The 23,788-nt window shown below is 38.1% G+C and overlaps 2 protein-coding genes and 1 pseudogene across 2 annotated transcripts; 1 reads left to right on the forward strand and 2 right to left on the reverse strand.

Moving 5' to 3' along the window:
* Positions 14,482-16,130, forward strand: LOC109834740 (annotated as a pseudogene).
* LOC109833282 (G-type lectin S-receptor-like serine/threonine-protein kinase B120) lies at positions 16,929-19,111 on the reverse strand. The gene is made up of 7 exons (XM_020400889.1): positions 18,856-19,111; positions 18,632-18,742; positions 18,320-18,540; positions 18,024-18,234; positions 17,719-17,956; positions 17,496-17,646; positions 16,929-17,406 (listed from the first exon to the last, which is right to left on the reverse strand). Exons 3-7 carry the CDS (start codon positions 18,485-18,487, stop codon positions 17,098-17,100), a joined length of 1,077 nt encoding a protein of 358 aa, XP_020256478.1. The 5' UTR covers positions 18,488-18,540; positions 18,632-18,742; positions 18,856-19,111; the 3' UTR covers positions 16,929-17,097.
* LOC109834742 (G-type lectin S-receptor-like serine/threonine-protein kinase B120) lies at positions 19,168-20,502 on the reverse strand. The gene has a single exon (XM_020402764.1). The coding sequence runs from the start codon at positions 20,500-20,502 to the stop codon at positions 19,168-19,170; it is 1,335 nt and encodes a 444-aa protein (XP_020258353.1).

Below are 23,788 nucleotides of genomic sequence, written 5' to 3' on the forward strand. Positions count from 1 at the left end.
CTCAGTAACTAAACTAATTGTTGTGAATTTGTCCCTATTACATCACAATGAATATTCTTTGAAGCCCTCAGATTCCTTATTTTCCGGTGGGTCTTTGCTTCATAATAAGTATACATGTCAAAATCCATCAAAATCCAAATTAACATATGGGGTTGTGTACCGAGTTAATCTAAAAATTGAAATTGTGAAGTGTTTTCTGTTTAATACATGACTTTCTTAAGCCTTTTCTAGCACGGTGTTATACAACTTACACTCTGTGTCACAATTACCATGAAAAATCATAGGTTAGTAACTGAATCTAGGTAACGAATGTCGCCTCGAATTCAAGTTATATAGGTGCTACACAATTGAATAGGTATAATTAACTGTGCTCCTACATAAAAGAGTTCTAAATTAATCTTATTTACAGTGATATTCTCTATTGTGACAAATTAGGACATGCTTTAAATTTGGAGGCATGGAGATTATGGAGGGAAGAGAAGAGTTTGAAACTAGTTGATCAATCAATAAGTTACCTGAAGATAGTCCAACAATGTCTTCAGTTGTGTTACTGCTCGGCAGTAAGAACTGGGAAATGCATCCTTGCCTCAACCTAAACGGCCTGGCTTCGTTTCATCAAGAGGCCCTTTTGAGTCTGATACATCAACTGTAAATATATATCGGTTACATTGTTGTTGGAAGGTCGACAACGAAAAGCTTAGTCAATGTTACGCAGTATTTTGTGGATATTTTACCCTTTCAAATGGGTGGTTGTTGAATTCATTTCATGTAAATGCTTCCCATTGTTTAGAATGAAAAATTATTTTATCTGTGGGATTTAGTTTGCAAGACTCGTAAGAGTCACCAAGAGAACCCCACAAAAGACCCAGAGACTCAACACGTGCTTATATTAATCTCTGATGGCATCTCCACAATTTAGTAGTCGCCTATCACATTCATTGCTCACTGTCCTCTTGTATTTGACGAGACTATTAATTTGTATCAATTGCGCATTTCTTCTACCTCCAAATTCCAATGACCAAATTAGCTCTCTTCTTAACTTTCCTTTGATGCTTTTTTTTTTCAACTTTCCTACGTGTAGTGTCTTATAATTGATGAAGCTGATCGAATATTAGAGGCAAATTTTTAAGAAGATATGAAGCAAATATTCAAAATAGGTATGCCAACTATTTTCAAGTACTTATAGCTTCTTTCTTTTCTCGTTTTTTGTTTGACTAATACAAAACAAAAAGACTGGTCTTGACTGGACGGTTTAGTCCCTGCCTGAAGGCAATGAACATCAACAGCAGGAAGAAAACTAAAAAGTTAAGTGAAGGGTTTATAGAAAAAAGTTTTTAACTTGCTAAAGAACTGTTGTTATTGCCAAAAACCTCAGGGTCTGTTTGTAAGTGCCTTTAAGTATTCTTATTTTGTTAGAAGACTAAATCACCAGCCATATCCGCTGGAGTTGCTATTTGGTTGCATGCTAACGTTGGTTTACACAACTCAAAGCTATCAAGTGTAATTTTACTTTTTATGAACTTGCATTTTGTAAGTATTCACTTCTCTACTAACTTTCAGGTTTCTAAAGTAGCTGGTAGAAAATTTTTCTTTCAACAAACAACCTGTAATTTAGATAGAAATTTAAGGTGTTTCATCATCTCTTTTACCACATCATGCATTTTTCATTCTTACCCCTTCTGAGCTGTCCCTCTTATCTGTGGTTCATGACTTGTCATAATTGAAGACCTCCAAATCTGTTGACTTAATTGTAATTTTGAGGTCCTATTATGAACACTTGTGTTGTTTCTTTTAAATTAAATTTATTCAGTTCATGCCATGCGCTCATTCTGTGTTTTATTGTGCAGGAACGGCAGACATTTCTGCTACTCAGACTAAGGAGGTCCATGACCTGTATTGTAATCTGTCCACATCAGTTATTCTTATTGTATATTCTTTTTTTACTAATAATAATTCATTACACAGGTTGAGGAGTTTGCTAAGTTGTGATTTAAGAAAACCCCAATATATATTGGTGTTGATGATGAAAGGTCTAAGGTAACTTCATTTTCACCTCTAATCCAACATTTTTTTTTTCTCTAGTGTCATATAGAAGTGGCATATTGGATATTGCAGGTAACTGTTGCAGGCTTGCAGCAAGGCTACTGTATTGTTCCCAGCAGCAAGAGATTTCTGGTGTTATATGCTTTTCTGAAAAGAAATTTGACAAAAAAGGGTCATGGTTTTCTTTTCCTCGTGGAAGTCAGTACAATACCACTTGGAGCTTTTCAAATACAACATTGATCTTGCTGCTATGATATCCACGGGCAACAAAAACAGCAGAAGCGAACTACCACCTTTTTTGACTTTTGCAAGGCAGAGAAGGGCATCCTATTGTGTACTAATGTTGCTGCTCTTGGACTTGATATTCCTGATGTGGTTTGTATCAAAGGGCATTTTATAGTTACCATTTCCATATTTGAATTGGGTAACTGATTTTACCTTTTTTCCTCTGTAGGACTTGTTGGTGTTGACGAATCACGAAACTTCTCAACACTATTTCAGGGTCTTGTTCTTAATGACAAAAAGAATAAAAATAATCACACAAGGACACAAGGATTTACGTGGGAAACCCAAACGGGAAAACCACGGATTGAGCTTGGAACTCGGAGGATACTTCGCTATATGGAATCAACAAATGGGTACAAGGCACACTCGGCACACCCGACAACGCCGACTTCCACACAACCCTCACTCACGCTCCTCTTTATTAACTCAACACTCGAGATCTCTACAACACGAGAGATTTTCCTTCACTCGAACTCTCTATACTTTCAAGAGAACAAGTGAAAAACTTGGGTGATTTTTTTGATCTCTCCACAATGAGAGGATGCCTATTTATAGGCCTTGATGAACCTTTTCATCTTCCAAAATGCTTGGGAATACACAAATCTGTCCAGATTCGAGTAGGGTACTTTGATTGACCATAACTCCCTCAATACTGCTTCGTTACCTGTGATTCAAAGTTTGGAGTAAACTATACATGCACCTCTACAACTTTCATGTAGATTTCCGAGCCAAATAATGACTGCATCATACCCGAAAAGACCATGCAAAATTATATCTACATGCAGAAAAACTACAACAATAAATGAGTTGGAAATTGACTCAACTCCAACAATCTCCATCTTGGTGAGATATCCAACGCCACTCGAAATTATCAGCTGCATCTTCGGAGCATTAGTCTTCTGAATCACGAATACTTGTCACCGAAACATGGATCTTCGGAATCTAAGAAGTTAGACTCCGGAACTTCAGAGCAAGTCCTGCTCTGGCTTCAACTGCTTCACCTTGATGAGCATCAACTCATCTCCCCGCACCTCTGGTGACTAGGTGCACTCATGAGCTAACATGTCATCAGATTTAGCAGACTCAAGCAATGCTTAAACTTCTCTGTCGTAACCGATTTAGTGAGAAAATCTGCTGCATTCTCGTCAGTATGAACTTTTTTCACATCGACCTCTCCATTCATGAGCCAATCATGAATCCGATGATAGCGTACTTCAATATGTTTTGTTATTGCATGAAATACCTGATTCTTTGCAAGACAAATAACACTTTGGATGTCACATTGAATTTTCATAGAGTTTTGATTTAGACCAAAATCACTTGCTAAGCCCTTGAGCCATATAGCTTCCTTTGCAGCTTCTGTTAATGCCATGTACTCGGCTTCTGTGGTAGATAAGGCACTGATGGATTGTAGCATAGATCTCGAAGATATAGGTTCTCCACCGCAAGTGAAAATGTATCCTGTTATGGATCTTCTCTTGTTTAAATCTCCTACATAATCGGAATCGACGAAACCAGTGATGCACGCCTTTTCATGTTGCCTTTCAAACATAATCCCCTTGTTTCTGGTGCCCTTCAGGTATTTGAGAATCCATTTGACAGCTTGCCAATGATCTTTACCTGGATTTGACATGTATTTTGACACCACGCTCAAAGCTTGAGCGAGATATGGCCTCATGCATACCATTACGTACATTAAGCATCCGACTGCGCTTGCATAGGGAATCTTCTTCATTTCTTCAGCTTCAACTTCTGTAGATGGCATCTGTTTTGTACTTAAATTGAAGTGAGTAGCCAATGGAGTGAACACAGGCTTGGAATTGATCATGTTGAATCTTTCAAGGACCTTTTCAATGTACTTGCTTTGAGACAAATACAGTCTCCCATTATCCCGGTCTCTTTTAATCTCCATTTCGAGAATCTTCTTGGTGGCACCAAGATCTTTTATGTTAAATTCCAAACTCAACATTCCTTTGAGTTCATTTATTTTTGACTGTTGGGATTCTCTGCTATAAATTAGCTATAAATTAGGCTGTAAATTAGATATAAACAGCTGTGTAATTCTTTCCTTATTTAGATTAGACAGCTGTGTAATTCTTTCCTTATTTAGATTAGATTAGGCAAGATTTTCTCCTTTAAAATAGGAAACAAGTCCTAATTGATTAGGACTCCAATTGTATATAAATAGACGTTCTGATGAATTACAAAGATAGGTCATTGAAACCTAAATTCCACATGGTATCAGAGCATCCCTAGAAACCTACTGTTCTTCCCACAGCCGTTCTAGGTCAATTCTACATCTACTGCTTTTTCCGGCAGCATTCTGCACTGCTTATTTCGGCAGTATTCATATTCTACTCTGCTTATTCCGGCAGCATTCTGCACTGCTTATTCTGGCAGTATTCATATTCTACTCTGCTTATTCCGGCAGTATTCATCAGCTGCTCTAGCCTCTATCTCATTTTTCAGCAGCAACATCAAATATCAGACATGACAAACACCAACGAATCTTCAATTAGAACTCCAAAATCCTCCACTTCAAACGTCGAAACTGCTATGTTCAACAACAATGGGGGAGACTTGACAAACTACTCTTCCACACCCATCACCATCTACAAATTGAATGGTCGAAACTACATCCAATGGTCTCAATCCTCCATGTTTCATGTCCGCAGCAAGGAGAAAGAAGATTATCTCATTGGAAATATCACTGAACCAGATGAAAAAGATGCTGGTCATCGGATTTGGAAGAGAGATAACAGCCAGGTCATGTCTTGGATAGTAAATTCCATGGAGCCTCACATAGGAGAAAATTTTCTCTTATATGAAACTGCTGCAGAGATTTGGGAGGCTGCAAAAGACACTTATTCTCACAAAGACAACACCCCTGAACTGGTGACTATTGAGGGCGTCTTACACGATCTCCGACAAGGTGATTTATCCGTGACCGAGTATTACAACAAACTCCATCAAAGCTGGCAGCAATTGGACGCTTTTGAAAAATATTCCTGGGATACCACTGCTGACCTGAAACAATACAAGAAGATCATAGAGAATAAACGGGTCTACAAATTTTGCTTGGGTCTGAATTCAAGTCTTGATGCTGTAAGAGGAAGGATATTTAGCACAAAACCGCTGCCAAGCGTACGTGAAGCTTTCTCTGAGGTCCGAAGGGAAGAGAGTAGACGCCATTTGATGCTAGGGACAGAAAAATCAGCAACTGGTGGTGAGTCATCAGCCTTGGCTGTTCGAAACCAGCAGCAATCACGAAAAGGGGGAAGGCCATGGTGTGAACATTGCTGCCGCCCTGGTCATACAAAAGAAACCTGCTGGAAACTCCATGGAAAACCTGCTGATTGGAAGTCAAAGATAGCAATAGAGAAGGAAATTCGAGGCAACATGGCTGGCAGTTCAGAGCAACTTGGGAATTTTAGCAAAGAGGAACTTGATGGACTGAGAAAGCTGCTGCAATCACAGCAAACTCCACCAGTTGTTGGGTCAGGTTCCATAGCTCAAAAAGGTAATTTTCTTAAGGCCTTGACTGTGAAACAAGAGCACTATAAGCCTTGGATTGTAGACTCTGGAGCCTCCGATCACATTTAAGGCCTTGACTGTGAAACAAGAGCACTATAAGCCTTGGATTGTAGACTCTGGAGCCTCCGATCACATGACAGGAGATAGGCAAGTTTTCCACACATTATAAGCCTTGGATTGTAGACTCTGGAGCCTCCGATCACATGACAGGAGATAGGCAAGTTTTCCACACATTCTCCTTGTAATGAAGCCCTCACAGTTAGAATTGCTGATGGTTCTTTGGCAAAAGTTAAAGGGCCTGGTTCGGTTGTGGTATCCAAGGACATAACACTCAAATTTATTCTATATGTTCCTAATTTAGACTGCAACCTACTCTCCATAAATAAAATTACTCAAGATCTTAACTGTATAGCTAATTTTTCTCCTCATGTCTGTGAATTTCAGGATTTGATTTCGGGGAGGATGATTGGCAGTGCTAGGAGTCATGTTGGGCTCTATCATCTAGAGGTTCAACTGAATTCTGTGAGACAATCTCATCTTGGAGTGAGTGAACCTATTTCTTGTCAAACTAGTCCTTGTGTGTCTGCTAGTGAGATTGAGAGGTCAGTCATGGTGTGGCATTACAGGTTAGGTCACCCAAGTTTTATGTACTTATCTAAACTTTTTCCAAGTTTATTCAGAAATAAAAGTGCTAGTTCTTTTCATTGTGAAATTTGTCAATTTGCCAAACACACTCGCGTTTCATACCCAATTCAACCATACAAAGCATCAAAACCTTTTGCTATGATCCATAGCGATGTTTGGGGCCCTTCTCAAGTTTCAAATGTCACTGGAGCTCGGTGGTTCATCTCTTTCATAGATGATCACACACGACTCACATGGATTTTTCTCATGAAAAATAAATCAGAAGTTCCTCAAATATTTAAGAATTTCAAAACAATGATTAAAAATCAATTCCAAACTTCCATTCAAGTTCTTAGAACTGACAATGGAAGAGAGTTTTTCAATTCTAATCTTGGCTCATATCTATCAACTGAGGGAATCATACACCAAAGTTCCTGTGTAGATACTCCTCAGCAAAATGGAATTGCCGAGAGAAAGAATAGACACCTTCTGGACATGGCAAGATTTTTGTTGTTTTCATCCAATGTTCCAAAATGTTTTTGGGGTGAGGCTGTACTTACAGCAGCATACCTAATCAATCGACTTCCATCCAAAGTACTAGATTTTTCCACTCCAAATCAAGTTTTTTTACAACATTTTCCCCACAGTCGGCTGATTTCCGTTCTTCCTTTAAAAATATTTGGGTGTACTGTGGTTGTGCATATCCATCAACAACATCGAACCAAGCTTGACTCGCGATCCACCAAATGTATCTTTGTAGGATACTCTCCCAACAAAAAGGGTTACAAATGCTTCTGTCCTAATAACCAAAAGTTTTATCATACCATGGATGTTACATTTTTTGAAACAAAACCCTATTACCTCAAAACTGATATTAAGAGGAAAAGTTCTAGTCAGAGTCAACCACAAGAATATCAGTTTCTCTTGGATAGCACACTGGAAACACCTGAAATTCCACCTTCTCCAAGTGTCCAGATTAAACCTGAACCGAAACCAACTGTTTCTGAATTTTCCGATATAATTGTCTATCACAGGAAAAAGGGAAAACCTAAGGAATTAGAAACTCTAGCAGATTCCCAGCTATTGCCAACATCTGAACCTGATGTAAAAATCCCTACATCTGACTTAAAGACTATGGAGGAAAATTCTGCAGGTACTAGTTTGAATGATCATGATAATTTTGATGAGAACCTACCAATTGCACTCAGGAAAGGGGTGAGAGAATGCAGAAGTAGACCATTGTACCCTATTGGCAACTACGTGAATTATGAGGGACTATCTTCATCATACCAAGCATTCACCAGCAAAATCAGTTCTATCTCCATTCCTAATTCAATCCAAGATGCCATGGCTATCCCAGAATGGAAGAAGGCAGTTAATGAAGAAGTTAATGCTCTGATGAAAAATGGTACTTGGGAAATTACCGATTTGCCTCATGGAAAGAATGTGATCGGGTGCAAGTGGATCTTCACTATAAAAACAAAGGCAGATGGTAGTATTGAGAGATACAAGGCTCGGTTGGTAGCTAAGGGATTTACTCAATCCTATGGCATAGATTATGAGGAGACCTTTGCTCCGGTTGCAAAACTCAACACTATTCGGATACTCCTCTCTCTTGCAGCAAATTTGGATTGGTCCCTCCATCAATTAGATGTCAAGAACAAGGTTTTAAATATCGGATGTCGGGTTCATGTCGCTCGGCCAAAATTCATGTCGGATAGCGGAAATCGGGGATATATCGGGGGACATGAAAAAAATATCGGATTGTCATATCGGGTAGGTTGATATAATATCATAAATGGAATCTTCACATACTTGATAGTTATATTGTCTAAACATATGAAAAAGTACATATGAGAAGGGTCTTCATTTTCACAAGCAACCATCAAGTTTTTGCTTTTGCATAGAAAACCAAATAGACACTAGAACAACTGCACAATTCAGTTTTATTCCCCTTTCCATAGAAAACATTATTTGTAAAAGGCTTCTTCACTACCATGCCAATAAGCAAACTTTACTAAATTCTACTACATGTTACTGTAACCCTCTAGATCAATGGCTTCTACTACATGTTAATGTAATCATTTTAATATTATAACTTAAACTAAGAATTATGCTATTATTTAATACATTATAGTGAATAAAAGTATTATAATTATACTATAGATAAATATTATAAATTGTTATAAATAACATATGATTTATTATGACTATCCTAAATTACAATTAAAAATATAATAATTATCTATTATAATTTTAAATAATTATTTAATTTATTATAAATGTCTAAATAAATTATTATTAAAGTATAATAATTATCCAGAATATAAAAATTACTAATACAATTCTTTATACACAACTTTATTTATTAATGTAAAGATTTATTAATTGTTCAATTTAAGAATTTATGTTATTATAAAAGTCACTTCATAATTTTACACTCAAAGAAAAAGATTTAAAAAAAAATGTTCACATACAAAGCGCGTGCATTATACTAGTAGGAACAAAAAAAAAATTCTACTGAAATTGAAAATTAAACTCGTAATTGCTATTCTGAACTACTTAACTGCATCGACTAACAATTGTAGGATTTTTATTATATATCTGTCATTTCTCCAAACAAGAAACTAGTAAAACCGAAGTATATGTGCAACTAATACAAATAAATTCATGTGTTCTTATAGCCTTCCATTATAAAGAAAACACATGCAATAACAAGTAATTAAAACCTACAACAAGCACCCATATGGGTAGTGGATGGGAAACAATGTGAAACTTTACATAAATAGAAGGTGAAAGATATTGCAAATCATATGATTTCAACATGTCAATGTGAAACCGATATTTCTGAATTTTGGCCGATATTTGATGGCCGAAATGTCGCCCGATATATCCGCTATTTTCTCAACACTATTCGGATACTCCTCTTTCTTGCAGCAAATTTGGATTGGTCCCTCCATCAATTAGATGTCAAGAATGCGTTCTTAAATGGGAATCTAGAAGAGGAGGTCTATATGGACATTCCTCCAGGACTACAAAACTCATCACACATCAACAAAGTGTGTCGACTAAAAAAGGCACTTTATGGTCTCAAACAATCACCCCGAGCTTGGTTTGAAAGATTTACCAGAGTTATGAAGAGTAATGGGTATATACAGGGACAATCTGATCATACAATGTTTGTAAAACATTCTTCGGATGGACTAATTTCTGTGTTGATTGTCTATGTCGATGACATTGTTCTAACAGGAGATTATGTTGAGGAGTTTCCAAAAATCAAAGAATTCTTGATCAGAGAGTTTGAGATCAAGGACCTAGGTAAACTCACATATTTCTTGGGAATGGAAGTGGCTAGATCTAAGAAGGGAATTGCTGTTTCTCAAAGAAAGTATGTACTGGATCTTCTTAAAGAAACAAGTATACTTATGTGTAAACCTGCAGAGACATCTATGGACTACACTACCAAACTTGGTTCAAATAAAGACAGTGCTCCTGTTGATAAGGGAAGATATCAAAGACTTGTAGGAAAGTTAATCTATCTCTCTCATACTAGGCCTGACATAGCATTCTCAGTAAGTGTTGTTAGTCAATTCATGAACAACCCTACTGAAGAACACATGACAGCGGTGTACAGAATCTTGAGATACTTGAAAATGACTCCATGAACAACCCTACTGAAGAACACATGACAGCGGTGTACAGAATCTTGAGATACTTGAAAATGACTCCAGGAAAGGGGCTGTTATTAAGAACACATGACAGCGGTGTACAGAATCTTGAGATACTTGAAAATGACTCCAGGAAAGGGGCTGTTATTAAGGAAGAACTCAAGTAGGGAAGTGGAATTGTATTCTGATGCAGACTGGGCAGACTCAATCACAGATAGACGGTCCACTTCTGGATATTGTACCTATGTTTGGGGAAATTTGACAACATGGAGAAGTAAAAAGCAAGCTGTGGTAGCTCGGAGTAGTGCAGAAGCGGAATTTCGAGCTTTGGCTCATGGTATTTGTGAAGGAATTTGGGTGAAAAGAGTATTAGATGAATTGAAGATACCTTCTGAAGGATCAATCCAACTATTGTGTGATAGTCAATCTGCTATTAGTATTGCTAAAAATCCAGTTCATCACGACCGGATCAAGCATGTGGAAATAGATCGGCATTTCATCAGAGAAAAGATAGAAGGGAAAGTAATCAAGCCTGTTTACATTCCTTCTAATCTACAGACTGCTGATATCTTGACTAAAGCACTTCCAAGGGTGCATTTTGAAGATCTTAGTTGCAAGTTGGGTATGATAAATATTTACAACCCAACTTGAGGGGGAGTGTTGGGATTCTCTGCTATAAATTAGCTATAAAGTAGGCTGTAAATTAGATATAAACAGCTGTGTAATTCTTTCCTTATTTAGATTAGACAGCTGTGTAATTCTTTCCTTATTTAGATTAGATTAGGTAAGATTTTCTCCTTTAAAATAGGAAAAAAGTCCTAATTGATTAGGACTCCAATTGTATATAAATAGACGTTCTGATGAAATACAAAGATAGGTCATTGAAACCTAAATTCCACATTGACATATCTCGACATACAATCAACATGTCATCCACATATAGCATTAAAATAATCATGTGTCCATCATTAAATGTGTGTGAGTAAACACAACAATTATACTCACCTCTCTTGTAATCAATTCGGAGCATGAAGGAGTCGAAGTGTTTGTACCATTGTCTTGGGGATTGCTTGAGCCCATACAAAGACTTCATCAATCTGCACACAAAGTCTTTTTTTCCTTCTTCCATAAATCCTTCTGGCTGAGTCATATAGATGGTTTCCTCCAAATCTTCATGAAGAAAAGCTGTCTTTACGTCGAGTTGTTCTAGCTGCATATCATGCTGTGCTATAAGAGATAGCAACACCCAAATGGATGTATGCTTGACCACTGGAGAGAAAATTTTATCATAATCTACTCTTTCCTTTTGCGAGAACCCCTTCGCAACTAACCTTGCTTTGTAGGTAAGAGCCTCTGCTTCATTTATGCTTTTCTTCTTCTGATAAACCTACTTAGATCCGATGATCTTTCGATCTTGCGGTTTCGGAACTAACTCCCAAACGGAGTTCTTATGGAGAGATTCCATCTCCTCCGATATAGCACCTATCCATTCTTGCCACTCATCATTTTTCATGGCTTCTTTAAAAGTAGAAGGATCTTCTCTGCTGACTAAGAGTGCATAGCAAGCTTCATCTTCCCATCCGAATCGTTGAGGAGGCTTAATGACTCTTCTCTGTCTTGATTGTGCTATGCTTGTAGGTTCTACATAAACCTCTTCGGCTTGTTGATGTTCGTCGTGTTGCTCCACCTCAACTTGACTTTCTGGAATATAACATTTCGTTAACAAAGGAATTTCAGTACGATAATGATCATCATCTTTGTCAATAGCTTCAGCTCCAAGTCTTTCATTAAACACGACATCTCTACTCAACACTTTCTTCTTGTTTTTCAAATCCCACAACTTGTAGCCTTTCACTCCCTTCTCAAAACCGAGAAAATGCACTCGAGTGACTTTGGCTTCAGCTTGTTTCGTTCATCACTCGGAATATAAACATACGCCTTGCATGAAGTCAATTTCTTTGTCCGACCATACTTCTTCGGCACATTTGAAGTTCAGCAGCTTAGATGGTGACGATTAACCAAGTAGGCAGTATGGTTAACAGATTCAGCCCAAAAAGACTCGGGTAATCCTGCATGAAGTCTCATGCATCTTTCTTTCTCCATGAGAGTTCGGTTCATCCTTTCCGCTACGCCATTTTGTTGTGGAGTTTTCTTCACGGTAAAGTATCGTGTAATGCCTTCTTGCTTGCAAAATGCTAGGAATCGTCCATCATGATATTCACCTCCATTGTCACTTTGTAAATACTTGATCTTTCGTCCAGTTTGGTTCTCTACTTCCGCCTTTCATTCTTTGAACTTCTCAGAGACCTCAGATTTCTCCCGTATGAAGTAGACCCAAATTTTTTCGTGAATAGTCATCCATGAAGGTGACAAAATAGCGAGCATCACCATGAGATTTTGTAGGTGCCGGCCCCCATACATCGGAGTGAATATAGTCGAGAATCCCTTTTGCACGATTCTCCTTATTTGTCGGCTTAAAATGAGACTGTGCATTGCTTTCCAAGTACGCAATACTTGCAGAAATCCAACTTACAAGTCTCCATGTTCTTCAACAGCTTCCTCTTGTGCAGTTCCTCTATAGCCCGCTCACTCATATGGTCAAGACGAAGATGTCATAGATGAGCCGAGTCTTTCTCAGAGTCAATCTTGGAGTCCTCTTTAGAAGTTGTGGATACATCAACTTCACCTAAGACAGTATCTCCTAGAAGCTTGTACAAGTTGTTAGGAAGCGTCTCTCCTCGCATGATCTACAAATCTTGATCTTGCCTCCGTCTGAGGAGTAGGTGAGGCCGCTTACGTCTAGAGTGCCCAAATAAATCAGGTTCTTCTTGAGTGCAGGAACATGTCGCACGTTGCCGAAAGTGCGAATGATGCCATCATACATCTTCACCTTCACCGTGCCAATGCCGATGACCTTGCACGCAACATTATTCCCCATAAGGACTTCATCTCTATCCTTCTTTTCATATGTATCGAACCAAAACCTGTTTGCACACATATGGAAAGAGCAACCTGAATCAAGAATCCATGAATTAGAAATGGTTTCACCTGACGTAACCGAAAGAAGCTCGAAGCTCAGCACTGTTCTCTGTGGCAACTCCAGCCAAGGAGGTGGTTTCAGATTTCTTCCCTTCTTTCTGATCTGCCTTGAATTTTCTGTAGTTCTTCTTGAAGCGGTCTTTCTTATGGCAGTAGTAGCACTCATTATCCTTATGGCTCTTGGATTTAGATCTTCCACGGTTGTCCAACTTGACACCTTTCTTCTTGGATCGACCCTGATCGTTCAACTCCTTGACGAGTAGGCCTTTATTTTTCAAGTCAGCTCTCGTGCTCTTGTTCATTTTGACATGAGAGATGATGTCTTGAACAACATCTTCAAATCGAAGAGTCTCCTTGCCAAACATGAGTGTGGTTCGAAAATGTTTGAATGACGACGGCAAGGATCGTACCAATAGCAAAGCTTTATCCTCTTCTTCAAACTTGACCTCCACTCGTAACAAATCCGTTATACAACGGTTAAACACATTAAGATGCTCCATAATATCATCTTCATCTTCCATACGGAGATTAAACAATTCATCTTTTAAGAAAAGTTTGTTAGAGAGAGTTTTACCCATGTAGAGATTCTCTAACTTCTCCTATGTGCCCCTTGCGGTAGTCTCCTCCATCACATTATCGGTGACTTCGTCGGATAAGTGCAGCTCAATCGAGCTCATCGCCTTGAGGTCTGCCTTGTTCCAAGCCTCCATAGACATCGTCTCTGGCTTGTGCTCAACCCTCATAGTGCACATGTGTAGATCTTGCTGAATCAATATATTCTTCATCTTGCGCTGCCACAGTGTGAAATTGCTTCGCCCATCAAATGGCTTCAGCCCAACCTTCACACCGCCAATTATCGACTTGTCTTCAGCCATTAAGAACATCATAATCACGTTCTAATACCACTTGTTGGTGTTGACGAATCGCGGAACTTCTCAACACCACTTCAGGGTCTTGTTCTTAATGACAAAAAGAATAAAAATAATCACACAAGGATTTACGTGGGAAACCTAAACAGGAAAAACCACGGGTTGAGCTTGGAACTCGGAGGATACTTCGCTATATGGAATCAACAAATTGGTATAAGGCACACTCGGCACACCCGACAACGCCGAATTTCACACAACCCTCACTCACGCTCCTCTTTATTAACTCAACACTCGAGATCTCTACAACACGAGAGACTTTCCTTCACTCTAACTCTCTATACTTTCAAGAGAACAAGTAAAAAACTTGGGTGATTTTTTTGATCTCTTCACAATGAGAGGATGCCTATTTATAGGTCTTGATGAACCTTTTCATCTTCCAAAATGCTTGGGAATACACAAATCTGTCCAGATTCGAGTATGGTACTTTGACTGACCATAACTCCCTTAATACTGCTTCGTTTCCTGTGATTCAAAGTTTGGAGTAAACTATACATGCACCTCTATAACTTTCATGTAGATTTTCGAGCCAAATAATGACTGCATCATGCCCGAAAAGACCATGTAAAATTGTATCTACATGCAGAAAAACTACAACAATAAATGAGTTGGAAATTGAGTCAACTCCAACAATCTCCACCTTGGTGAGATATCCAACGCCACTCGAAATTATCAGTTGCATCTTCGGAGCATTAGTCTTCTGAATCACGAACACTTGTCACCGGAACATGGATCTTCGGAATCTAAGAAGTTAGACTCCGGAACTTCAGAACAAGTCCTGCTCTGGCTTCAACTGCTTCACCCGATGAACCAAAGGTAGATATAACTGTCTTCTCCTTTCTTGTTAACTTTTGTTCTAAACGCCAGTTTTTCAATGTGAATCTTTTGCTCTTTCAGGAATATATCCATAGAGTAGGTAGAACTGCTCGTGGAGAAGGTGGCAAAAGAAATGCTTTATTGTTTCTGTTGCCTGAAGAGTTGCAGTTTCTAGCCTACCTCAAGGTAGATTACTCTCCGATAAATGATTTCTTAACATCTAGTATGTGTCCGTACAGATTTAATTTTGTTTGCAACTATTAGGCTGCCAAGGTGCCTGTGAAAGAATATTGAAAGAACGTGAGTTTGATGAAAAGAAGGTGCCAAATTTGCACTCATCTCTGGTAATCTTTCATGACAATCCTAAAATTTTATGTTGCTTGGTGCTGATTTCTCAGGGGTTAATAATTTAGTGTATTAATCTTGCAGGAGCAACTTGAGGGACAGAACTACTATCTTAACAAGTCAGCTAAGGAGGCATATCAGTCGTATATATTGGCGTATGATTCACATTCAATGAAGGACATCTTCAATGTCCATCGCCTCAATATGAAGGTAATGTTCACTTATAACTTTGGTAATTTAATGTGATACTCTGCCGGTTGCTGCATCTTGAGATTTTCCTTTTATGAAATTTAAAGGTTGAAGCCTTCGATTTAGAGAAATGTGGGTTATGTTGCAGGATGTAGCAGCATCCTTCTGCTTCACCTCACCTCCAAAAATAAACCTTGGAATCGAAAGTCGTGCATCAAAGTCGAGGAAGAATTCGCGCAATAGCTCCAGAGGAAACCATCATGGAATTAGCGCAAGCAATCCTTACGGGAGACAACAAAGGTGATGATAAAAGGCAATTTACAAGGACTTAGCTAGATGGTTGCGCATTTAGCAAGTAAGCTTGATAAAGCAAGAGAAATATCTATACGAAAATTTCTGTTCCACATGAGGTTCTGGAGAGACATATTTCAGGATTACTAATCTTCTGTAGAGCACTAAAGCATTCACTGTTTGAAATGATTATTCTATTTATATTTTGACCTTAATTTGTCTTAAATTAGACTTTTGGAGTATGCATGAGAAGTATGGAAGAGAGACATTTATGAACTCACTATCTGGCGTAAGACTGAGAATATTTGGGAAGAAAGTGTTTTTTGATTGTGGAAATAATGTTCATGAAAAATTTTAACTTTTTGCTCCATCATGTTGTGCATCTGGACTGCATCTTACAAGTAATGTTGGGCCATATGGACTCTTTATAACAAGCTCAAAATTTTGCTCCTAACTTGGTACTCTTCTGTTGTGAGGCTTTGGTCTTTGTTACGGATTTAAGACTTTGTGACCAAAAAGTTAGTGAAAGTTTTAAAAAGAATATGTAAAGTTATCTTGATTAAGTGAAGAAGTTCATGATTTTTAAAGTTAGTCTAAAGTTCATATTTAGTTTTTTAGTCTTTCTTAAATCTTGATAAAGCCAAATTAGGTAGCATGTTCTAGACTAGCATTGTTATGTCATGACAACATATATGATTAGTCGTCTCATTTATTTGGCACCAGCATCTTAAGATTCTTCAATGATACGGGACAAGTTTCTATTGGGCAAACGAGTGTCATGTAGTCGGACATTTAAAAATCTGAATCCGCCTTGTGAAGAAGACTCCTCACCAAATGCTAATATATGCATTTAACAAATAACAATAGTTCCTTGATATCAATATTTTGAAATCTTTCATTATTCATATCTGCCTCGTTCATTATAAGACTCTCCCAGATTCTTGAGGTTTACTTCTCTAGGGATGAAGTTCAAATTCAAATTTGAAGTAGTGTATATTTACTGTTGGCTTTGTTTTGAATGTCTTTTGCTCATCTAATGAGAATAATTTTTTGTTATATGTTTATAATTGTCTCATGTTATGAAAAAATTGCGCTTCTTATACCCATTTTCTGTTTTGTGGTTTTATTAACTACATCATTAGAAAGACAAGAAGCATCCGAATGAAATTTGAAAATCCTTCAACATAAAATCTCACTTTCTCATCGAAAATTGGCAGAATGCCTTCACTATCCATCTGCATACAGAAAGAATAACATTTAAAAACTCTCTCTCTAACGTACAGATAGATAACTCCTTTCACCAACGATTGCAGTTCCTCTTCAAGAATCAAGAGCTTTCATCTTCCCAAAATCTCCGTAATTGTCACATCGTTTACAGAATAGGACTCATTTCTATTAGCCATTGCGAGCGTCTCATTAGGGCTTTCCTCCATGGTAAACAATGGTGGTTTTGGCATTGGAAGCACAGGGTTTTCGCTTCCAAGCGCAAGAACAACTGATGGCATATCAGGCCTGTCATTAGCTCGATCTTGAATGCACAACAGTGCAATTTGTATGCATCTCAACACTTGAGGAACAGAATGTGAATCTATAATTATCGGATCTATCATCTCGGTTGCTCTATCTTTTTCCCACAATTTCCATGCCTGAAATAAATGAATTCAATATGCGACATTGTTAAAAACATTCATTATCTTAGAGAAGATGTTGAAAGTAATGGGGTTGGTGTGCTTACGAATCCTACAATGTTGACAATGTTGGGTATTTTGTGAAAGCTGTTGTTTCTTCTGCCTGAAACTATTTCTAGTACTAGAATTCCGAAACTGTAGACATCAGACTTTACTGAGAAAAGACCCTCCATCGCGTACTCAGGAGACATATAGCCACTACATTAATTCACTTATTTAGGCCATCAAACATAAGAAATTAGCATTCAATAATATATGTATAATACTTACAGTGTACCGACCACTCTGTTTGTATTTAACTGATTTTGATCACTACCAAATATCCTCGCCATCCCAAAATCAGATATCTTAGGGTTCATGTCTTCGTCTAAAAGAATGTTGCTTGCTTTGAGATCACGATGAACAATCCTCAACCTCGAATCACGATGAAGATAAACAAGCCCTCGTGCAATGCCTTCTATGATGTTGAATCTCTTGCTCCAATCCAATGATGGTTGTCTTGTTGGATCTGTTCACAATTACTCTCATTAGAACAAAAAAAGGCACTTATTTCAGCAAAATTTTGTAGTACATACCAAAGAGGAACGCATCTAAGCTTTTGTTAGGCATGTACTCATAAATCAACATCTTCTCCTCTTCTTGAATGCAGCAGCCTAACAACCTGACTAAGTTTCGATGCTGCAATTTGGCAATAAGTATCATCTCATTCTTGAACTCTTCTTGCCCTTGTCCAGAACTCCTCGAGAGCCTCTTCACTGCAACTTCTCTTCCCCCTGGTAATTTTCCCTTGAAAAGCAAAACCATTTGAAATTTAGTTCAAGCACGTGCATGTTTTTGTCTGTGTTTGTGCATGTTTGAATCACTGAAATACCTTGTAAACATCTCCAAAGCCTCCTTCTCCTAGCTTATTAACACTGTCGAAATTGCTTGTAGCGATAGCAATTGTGTCAAAACTAAACAACGGGAGCTCGGTGTCTTTTCCTTCACGTCCTTCTTCAAGCTCTGCTTGCCCTGAGAAGCCCAGCCTTACTTCCCTCATTGAACGCAAGCTGCCCGCTTGGCTGCTTTGCTTGTCACCCTTTTTCAACCATCCTTAACAAATGAAAGCAAACAAGAGTCAAATCTTAGGCGAAAAAGCATCATTTGACATAATTTGAGCAATGTGCAATATAAGAATTATTACCTTTTATCTGTGCATTGAACTTCCAACATAAGAGAATGCAACATATGATCAACAGAGAAATTCCTGAGGCGCATATTATTACAATGGTTCTCCATATCTTGCTCTTGTGACCTGAAAGTGAAGTGCAGTATAATTCACCAGCACTACTAAAAATCTAATTGAGTTTCTGCAACTTGATTTGTTCAACGCTTGGTAACTAAAAAAGTAGGATTAAACAAACTAACCATGGATGTTACGTTTAAACTATGCTTGATCCAGAATTCAGTTCAATGAATGTTTTATGTGTGACATTTATCCTTATCCAAATTGGTGCTCTTTAGTGCTTTACAGTGTGCATACCATTATTGCTACAATTGCTTCATGAGCTGGTTGTAGGCATAAGCAAAAATGTTCTCAATTTTTAATCTGAAGTTCACATCAAAGTCTTAATCTATGCAACTCATAACTAATTTTAAATCTGGTAGGTCCGGAGAAAAATAAATTATTACTCGGAACACAACTAATAAACTCTTGACTAGTCTTATTCTAATAAAATATCAGCATCTCTTACCTAATTCTGAACCTGCAACCTTGATGTAGAGATCACTGCCAGATCCTTGAGGAAACTGATAGATATCAATAAGATTCGGTCCCCAAAACAAACACCCAATTCCTGAAACATAAGAATAAGCCTTACAAGAACAATTCTTCAAGCAAGAACTCCTGCAGTCTTCTCCATTCACAACTGTTGATTGCCAATCAGCCAAATCCGGCACTTTCACTGCTTGCAATTTATAAAACCCATCGCCTTGGCCATTTCCTCCAGTAATATTTTTATTACTTCTGTTTGTACTATTAACTAACTCGCACTGTAACGGGTTTTTTCTAACACAACCCCCTGACCAATTTCCACTGTTATACTCTTCACTGAATCTTGGCTCGAATCCTCTCAGACAACTACATATCGGTACACGGTCACTGCTACAAATCCCATAATCGCGACATTTTCCATAAGTTTCACATTCATTTACAGGTTGCACCCAAACTGATCTCCAATCCTTAGTCTGCTCAACCAAAATACTTGTATTCTCAACTCCATCCCATTGCAACACAAACCTCAAGGGAGTACTGTTGAACTGTGTAAACGTGAAGTACATAGAGTTTTGGCTATTATCGACTATAGGCTTGAATCCGTAGAGATACAACGGCCTCATTGTTGAACCGATGAACCTAGTTCCATCCCATTGACCCGACCTCCATCTCGGCCTTCTCCCTTTCCAAATAAAAATCTGGCCTGAGCCTGATAGATCTAGCCCAAGTGAGTATTTTCCTTTTGAAGGATCATTTGGGCTCTTCCAAGCTCTGAAAACTGTTCTTGTCCCAGTTTTTCGATCTAAACTCACTTTCATTCCAGGCAAAAATGTATCAGTCGGATGATCAAAGCTACTCCAGATCACTGTTCCATCGCCCGACCCAATAACAAGCTCGCCTGAATCCAATATTCGAGCTGTGACCGAAGTGTTTGATACAATTGGATTGGATTTTGTTGACCATAACAAGTTACCTTGATCGTTCAATAGTAGCAAGTTTCCGCTACTAGTTAAGGTGAGAATTCCGCCGGAGTTTGTAATTGGAGTTCCACGGTTCGCAACCCAAACAACGGATTGTGTTGAGATGTTGTGGTAGTAAACTCCGAGGTAACGGGAAGTGGAGTTCCCAGGACTGAAGAATCCGAGGTCAAAGATTTTAGATGAAGAGAGAAGAGTTTGGCCATCTTTAATGGATTGGCCTTGTGTTAGTGTATCATTTGCAAGTGAGAATCGAGAGAGAACTGTTGTGTTGATGAAGATGAGGAGAGAAGAGAGTAGGTGAGTTCTTTTGGTTGAATTCATGTTTGATCTTCAGTTTGAGGATAAATTTTGGTGCTTATAATTTGTATGAAATTATTTATTTAGTGCAGAAAAAGGCAACAACTGGCTGCCGCCTTTTGTTCCGTGAGTTGGTGCTTCTTTGAGTCAGCTAAGTTTGGACGTTTAAGTTAAGGATTAAACTTTAAAATCTTGTTGTTTTATAAGTGGCATGTGGGTTTGACCGTAAATATAATGTTGTTAATTTATGAATTGTTGAGTTTGACCAAGGCACTTTGTGTGGCGTCCTCGTGTCTTTTACCTAGTCTAATAAGTCAATATTGGATTGTACAATTTTTATTATTCTTTTAAAAGTTGTTTTCAATACTTTACAGTGGAAACGTAAAGGTTTTTTGTTGAGAAAAAAGACCAGACACGCTTAGCGGAATGATAACAATCTCTTCTTTCCAGTTACACAGCGTGAGAATAAATGAATTAAAAAGTTCTAGCTTCGAAATTAAGAAGAAAAATCACAATCATAAGGACAAGCAATTTAAACGAGGAAAATTTTTGTGGGAAAAAACATCGTGCTGTACACGGGCTACCTATTTCTTCTTCTCTCTTCCGTGTGCGCTTCAAACATGACTGTATTAGGCTTATTAAAACTCAAGAGTCAGCCATGTCGGATTCTTACATTTGCATGATGTCGCAAATTCCATCATGATGTTTAATATCGACCGTATCATCCTTTTGAATAATTCTTCTTCCACAGGATCACATCTATGTATTGGATATACGTATTCAGTTCTATGAGAATATTTGTAGGGTTCTTATTAAATACGTTTGTTGGGATTCAACTCATGTTTCCAAATAATGTACATAAATACAAATCGGATTCTTTAGTGTTTTGAGTATGACTGGTTACGATTTGAGTTTATAAATTTGTTATGTAGTATAATATGCATTTATTTGTAAATGTACTATACATAATAGATCAGTAGATGCTTTATAATCAACTATTTCACAATTTGTAAAATAGTATTGCTATTTTTGCTGATGCAATATAAGGGATTTATATAGAATGATGCTAGTAGCTAGCTAGATCACCCTCCTTTCCAAACTGCTAGGAAGAAAAGTACAATTAATGTCTTTGGTGAGTAAGATTTAAAGCGGAACGATCCAACACTTCTCTCTCTAATAATTTGCAAGGAATAATCTAGTCGATACTGCTCATTTATGTGTTCATCGTTTGAAATTTTTTATGCCCGCAATATCATATTATATCCGATATTTATACATATAAATGAGTTTGGCATAGGTAGCGCCTTCAGCAGCCCAATAATTTGTAGACCGTAGAATTGTGCTTAAAGCGGGACGGGGCTGCAACGAGCCCAACAACAAAATGGCCGGCCCAAAATCTACACCCAAATTGCATTTTTTAAATTATATATCATGTCGCTTTTTAATTCTACCAACTAGGAAGAGGAGCTTTCCATATAAATGGTTATTTAGTAAATTTTTTGTTTCACCAAAAAAAGGGGGAAATGTGTCAATGCCCTAAAAAAAGAAAGCTCTTGTGACCCAGCCCCTTGAAAATTTTCTCATGTGTTTTAACCCTAAAAGACCCAAGAATTTCATCTTCCCCTTTTCTTCTTTTTCTTCTTCTTCTCTGTGTCTTTCTCCTCCTCCTGTCCTCTAACTGCTCCTTTCTTCTCTTCTTCTCTCCTCCTCCTCTCCCCTAACCATATCTTCCCCAAAAAAATATACCCCTTAACCCTTCCCCCAAAAACTGACGTGCACTCCCCCCCTCCTCTCTCTACTCTCTCTCTTCTCTCGCTCAGACTCCTGTAAGCTCAAGAGAACCCAAAAAACCATAGATTTGAACTCAACCCTTCGCAAGACCCCTCAAAAGTTTGTCTAAAAAAGTGGAAAATTGCCGAAAACCAATTTAGAGAAGAGTGAAGGAGACGATACCCACTTCAAAGTTGTTCATCGTCGGCGTCCCTCGAATCCGGCAACAAAGGAGGCTCTTTTAGAATCATCCACCTTCTCCTCTGCATCATTATCCCCCACCGTTGGTTCTTCTTCTCTGACGTCCACCTTATCTGAGGATGAGGACAGTAACGAGGCAACAGTGGCCCTGTTGTGCATGAAAATCGGTCCAGATTTTATCCACCAAGACTCTTACGTTTGTGATTTGACTTGCATGGTGTCGTTAGGCGAGAAGGCTATGTTCTTAATGCTAAGCCCTATAACAAGATTTTTTGGACTAAAATTCAATGTGTTCGAAAGACTAAAAGTACCTCAAGATGATTTATCATTGATATATAAATCTGAGAAACACACGAATCTAAATTTTTTAGTTGATAATGAAGACGATTTGAAGTGCACGGTGGAGCATAATCGAAATAGTAGTTGTATAGAGATTCATATGCAAGTTGTTGTTAATATAGAGGGTTCTATTTTTGGAAAAAATTAGAGAGTTCTAACTGAAACGTAAATAATCAATAAAGTCTTTTTTAAAATTGATCTTTGTGTGATATAAGTTTTGTGATTTTAGGTTTCATAGCACAGATGAATCGTAAATATTAACTTTAATGGTTATATGTTAACTCCTCCTGTCGTGTGTTAAGTATCATAACTATATGTTAACTTTCACCAGAACAAGTTAACTTTTAGGGTTGACTATCACATTTATAAGTTAACTTTTAACTGAACATGTTAGCTTTCCTCTTAGTCTGTTAACTTTTTCTACTGAATGCTAGCTATTATGGAACATATTTGTTCCACGAATATATGATATGATGAGTCAGCATCTTGACCAGCCTAACAAGCCGACACCCTAGTGTCGACCGCTCCTACAGTTGACATAAGAGATCCTAACTTCCCAGACGAGTCGACATCTTCATATCGACTCGAGAGTTGGTTATTAGCTGAGATAAGATGACATTCCAACTAGCCGGACAGGCCGACATTCCTGAGTCAACGCGAAAGAATGTGTCGGTCGACACGAGATTTAGCAACTCAAAAATATGACCCTATGGGCTTTGCTTCTTGACGAAGCTAAATGATTGCCCTTATCTCAAACCTGTCAGCATAGGCGTCACTTCTCAACATTGTTTAATTATTGATGATCATCATTATGTCTTCGTTCTTAACAGTCTTGAAGACTTGTCGGCTGCTGGCTCCGAATGCTGCCGAAGTAACCTCCCGCCACTCACAAACCAATACATGTGGAGCAAATGATAACTTATTTTCCAACTCACTCCTCATCACCGCCTCACTACCGCCTTGCTACACACTCCTGAAGTGTCCAATCTGCCCTCGGCAT

The sequence above is a fragment of the Asparagus officinalis genome, chromosome 3, assembly GCF_001876935.1.
Source record: "Asparagus officinalis chromosome 3, Aspof.V1, whole genome shotgun sequence".
In the NCBI taxonomy this organism is placed as follows: domain Eukaryota; kingdom Viridiplantae; phylum Streptophyta; class Magnoliopsida; order Asparagales; family Asparagaceae; genus Asparagus; species Asparagus officinalis.

What these genes read in the sequence shown, in the direction of transcription:
- LOC109833282 (XM_020400889.1), bottom strand. Translation starts at nt 18,487, where the DNA reads ATGAGGGAAGTAAGGCTGGGCTTCTCAGGGCAAGCAGAGCTTGAAGAA. An exon ending in GCTTTGGAGATGTTTACAAG is followed by an intron (nt 18,235 to 18,319) that starts GTATTTCAGTGA and finishes TTGCTTTTCAAG; the next exon opens with GGAAAATTACCAGGGGGAAG. An exon ending in AACAGAGTGGTCGGTACACT is followed by an intron (nt 17,647 to 17,718) that starts GTAAGTATTATA and finishes GAATTAATGTAG; the next exon opens with TGGCTATATGTCTCCTGAGT.
- LOC109834742 (XM_020402764.1), bottom strand. Translation starts at nt 20,502, where the DNA reads ATGAATTCAACCAAAAGAACTCACCTACTCTCTTCTCTCCTCATCTTC.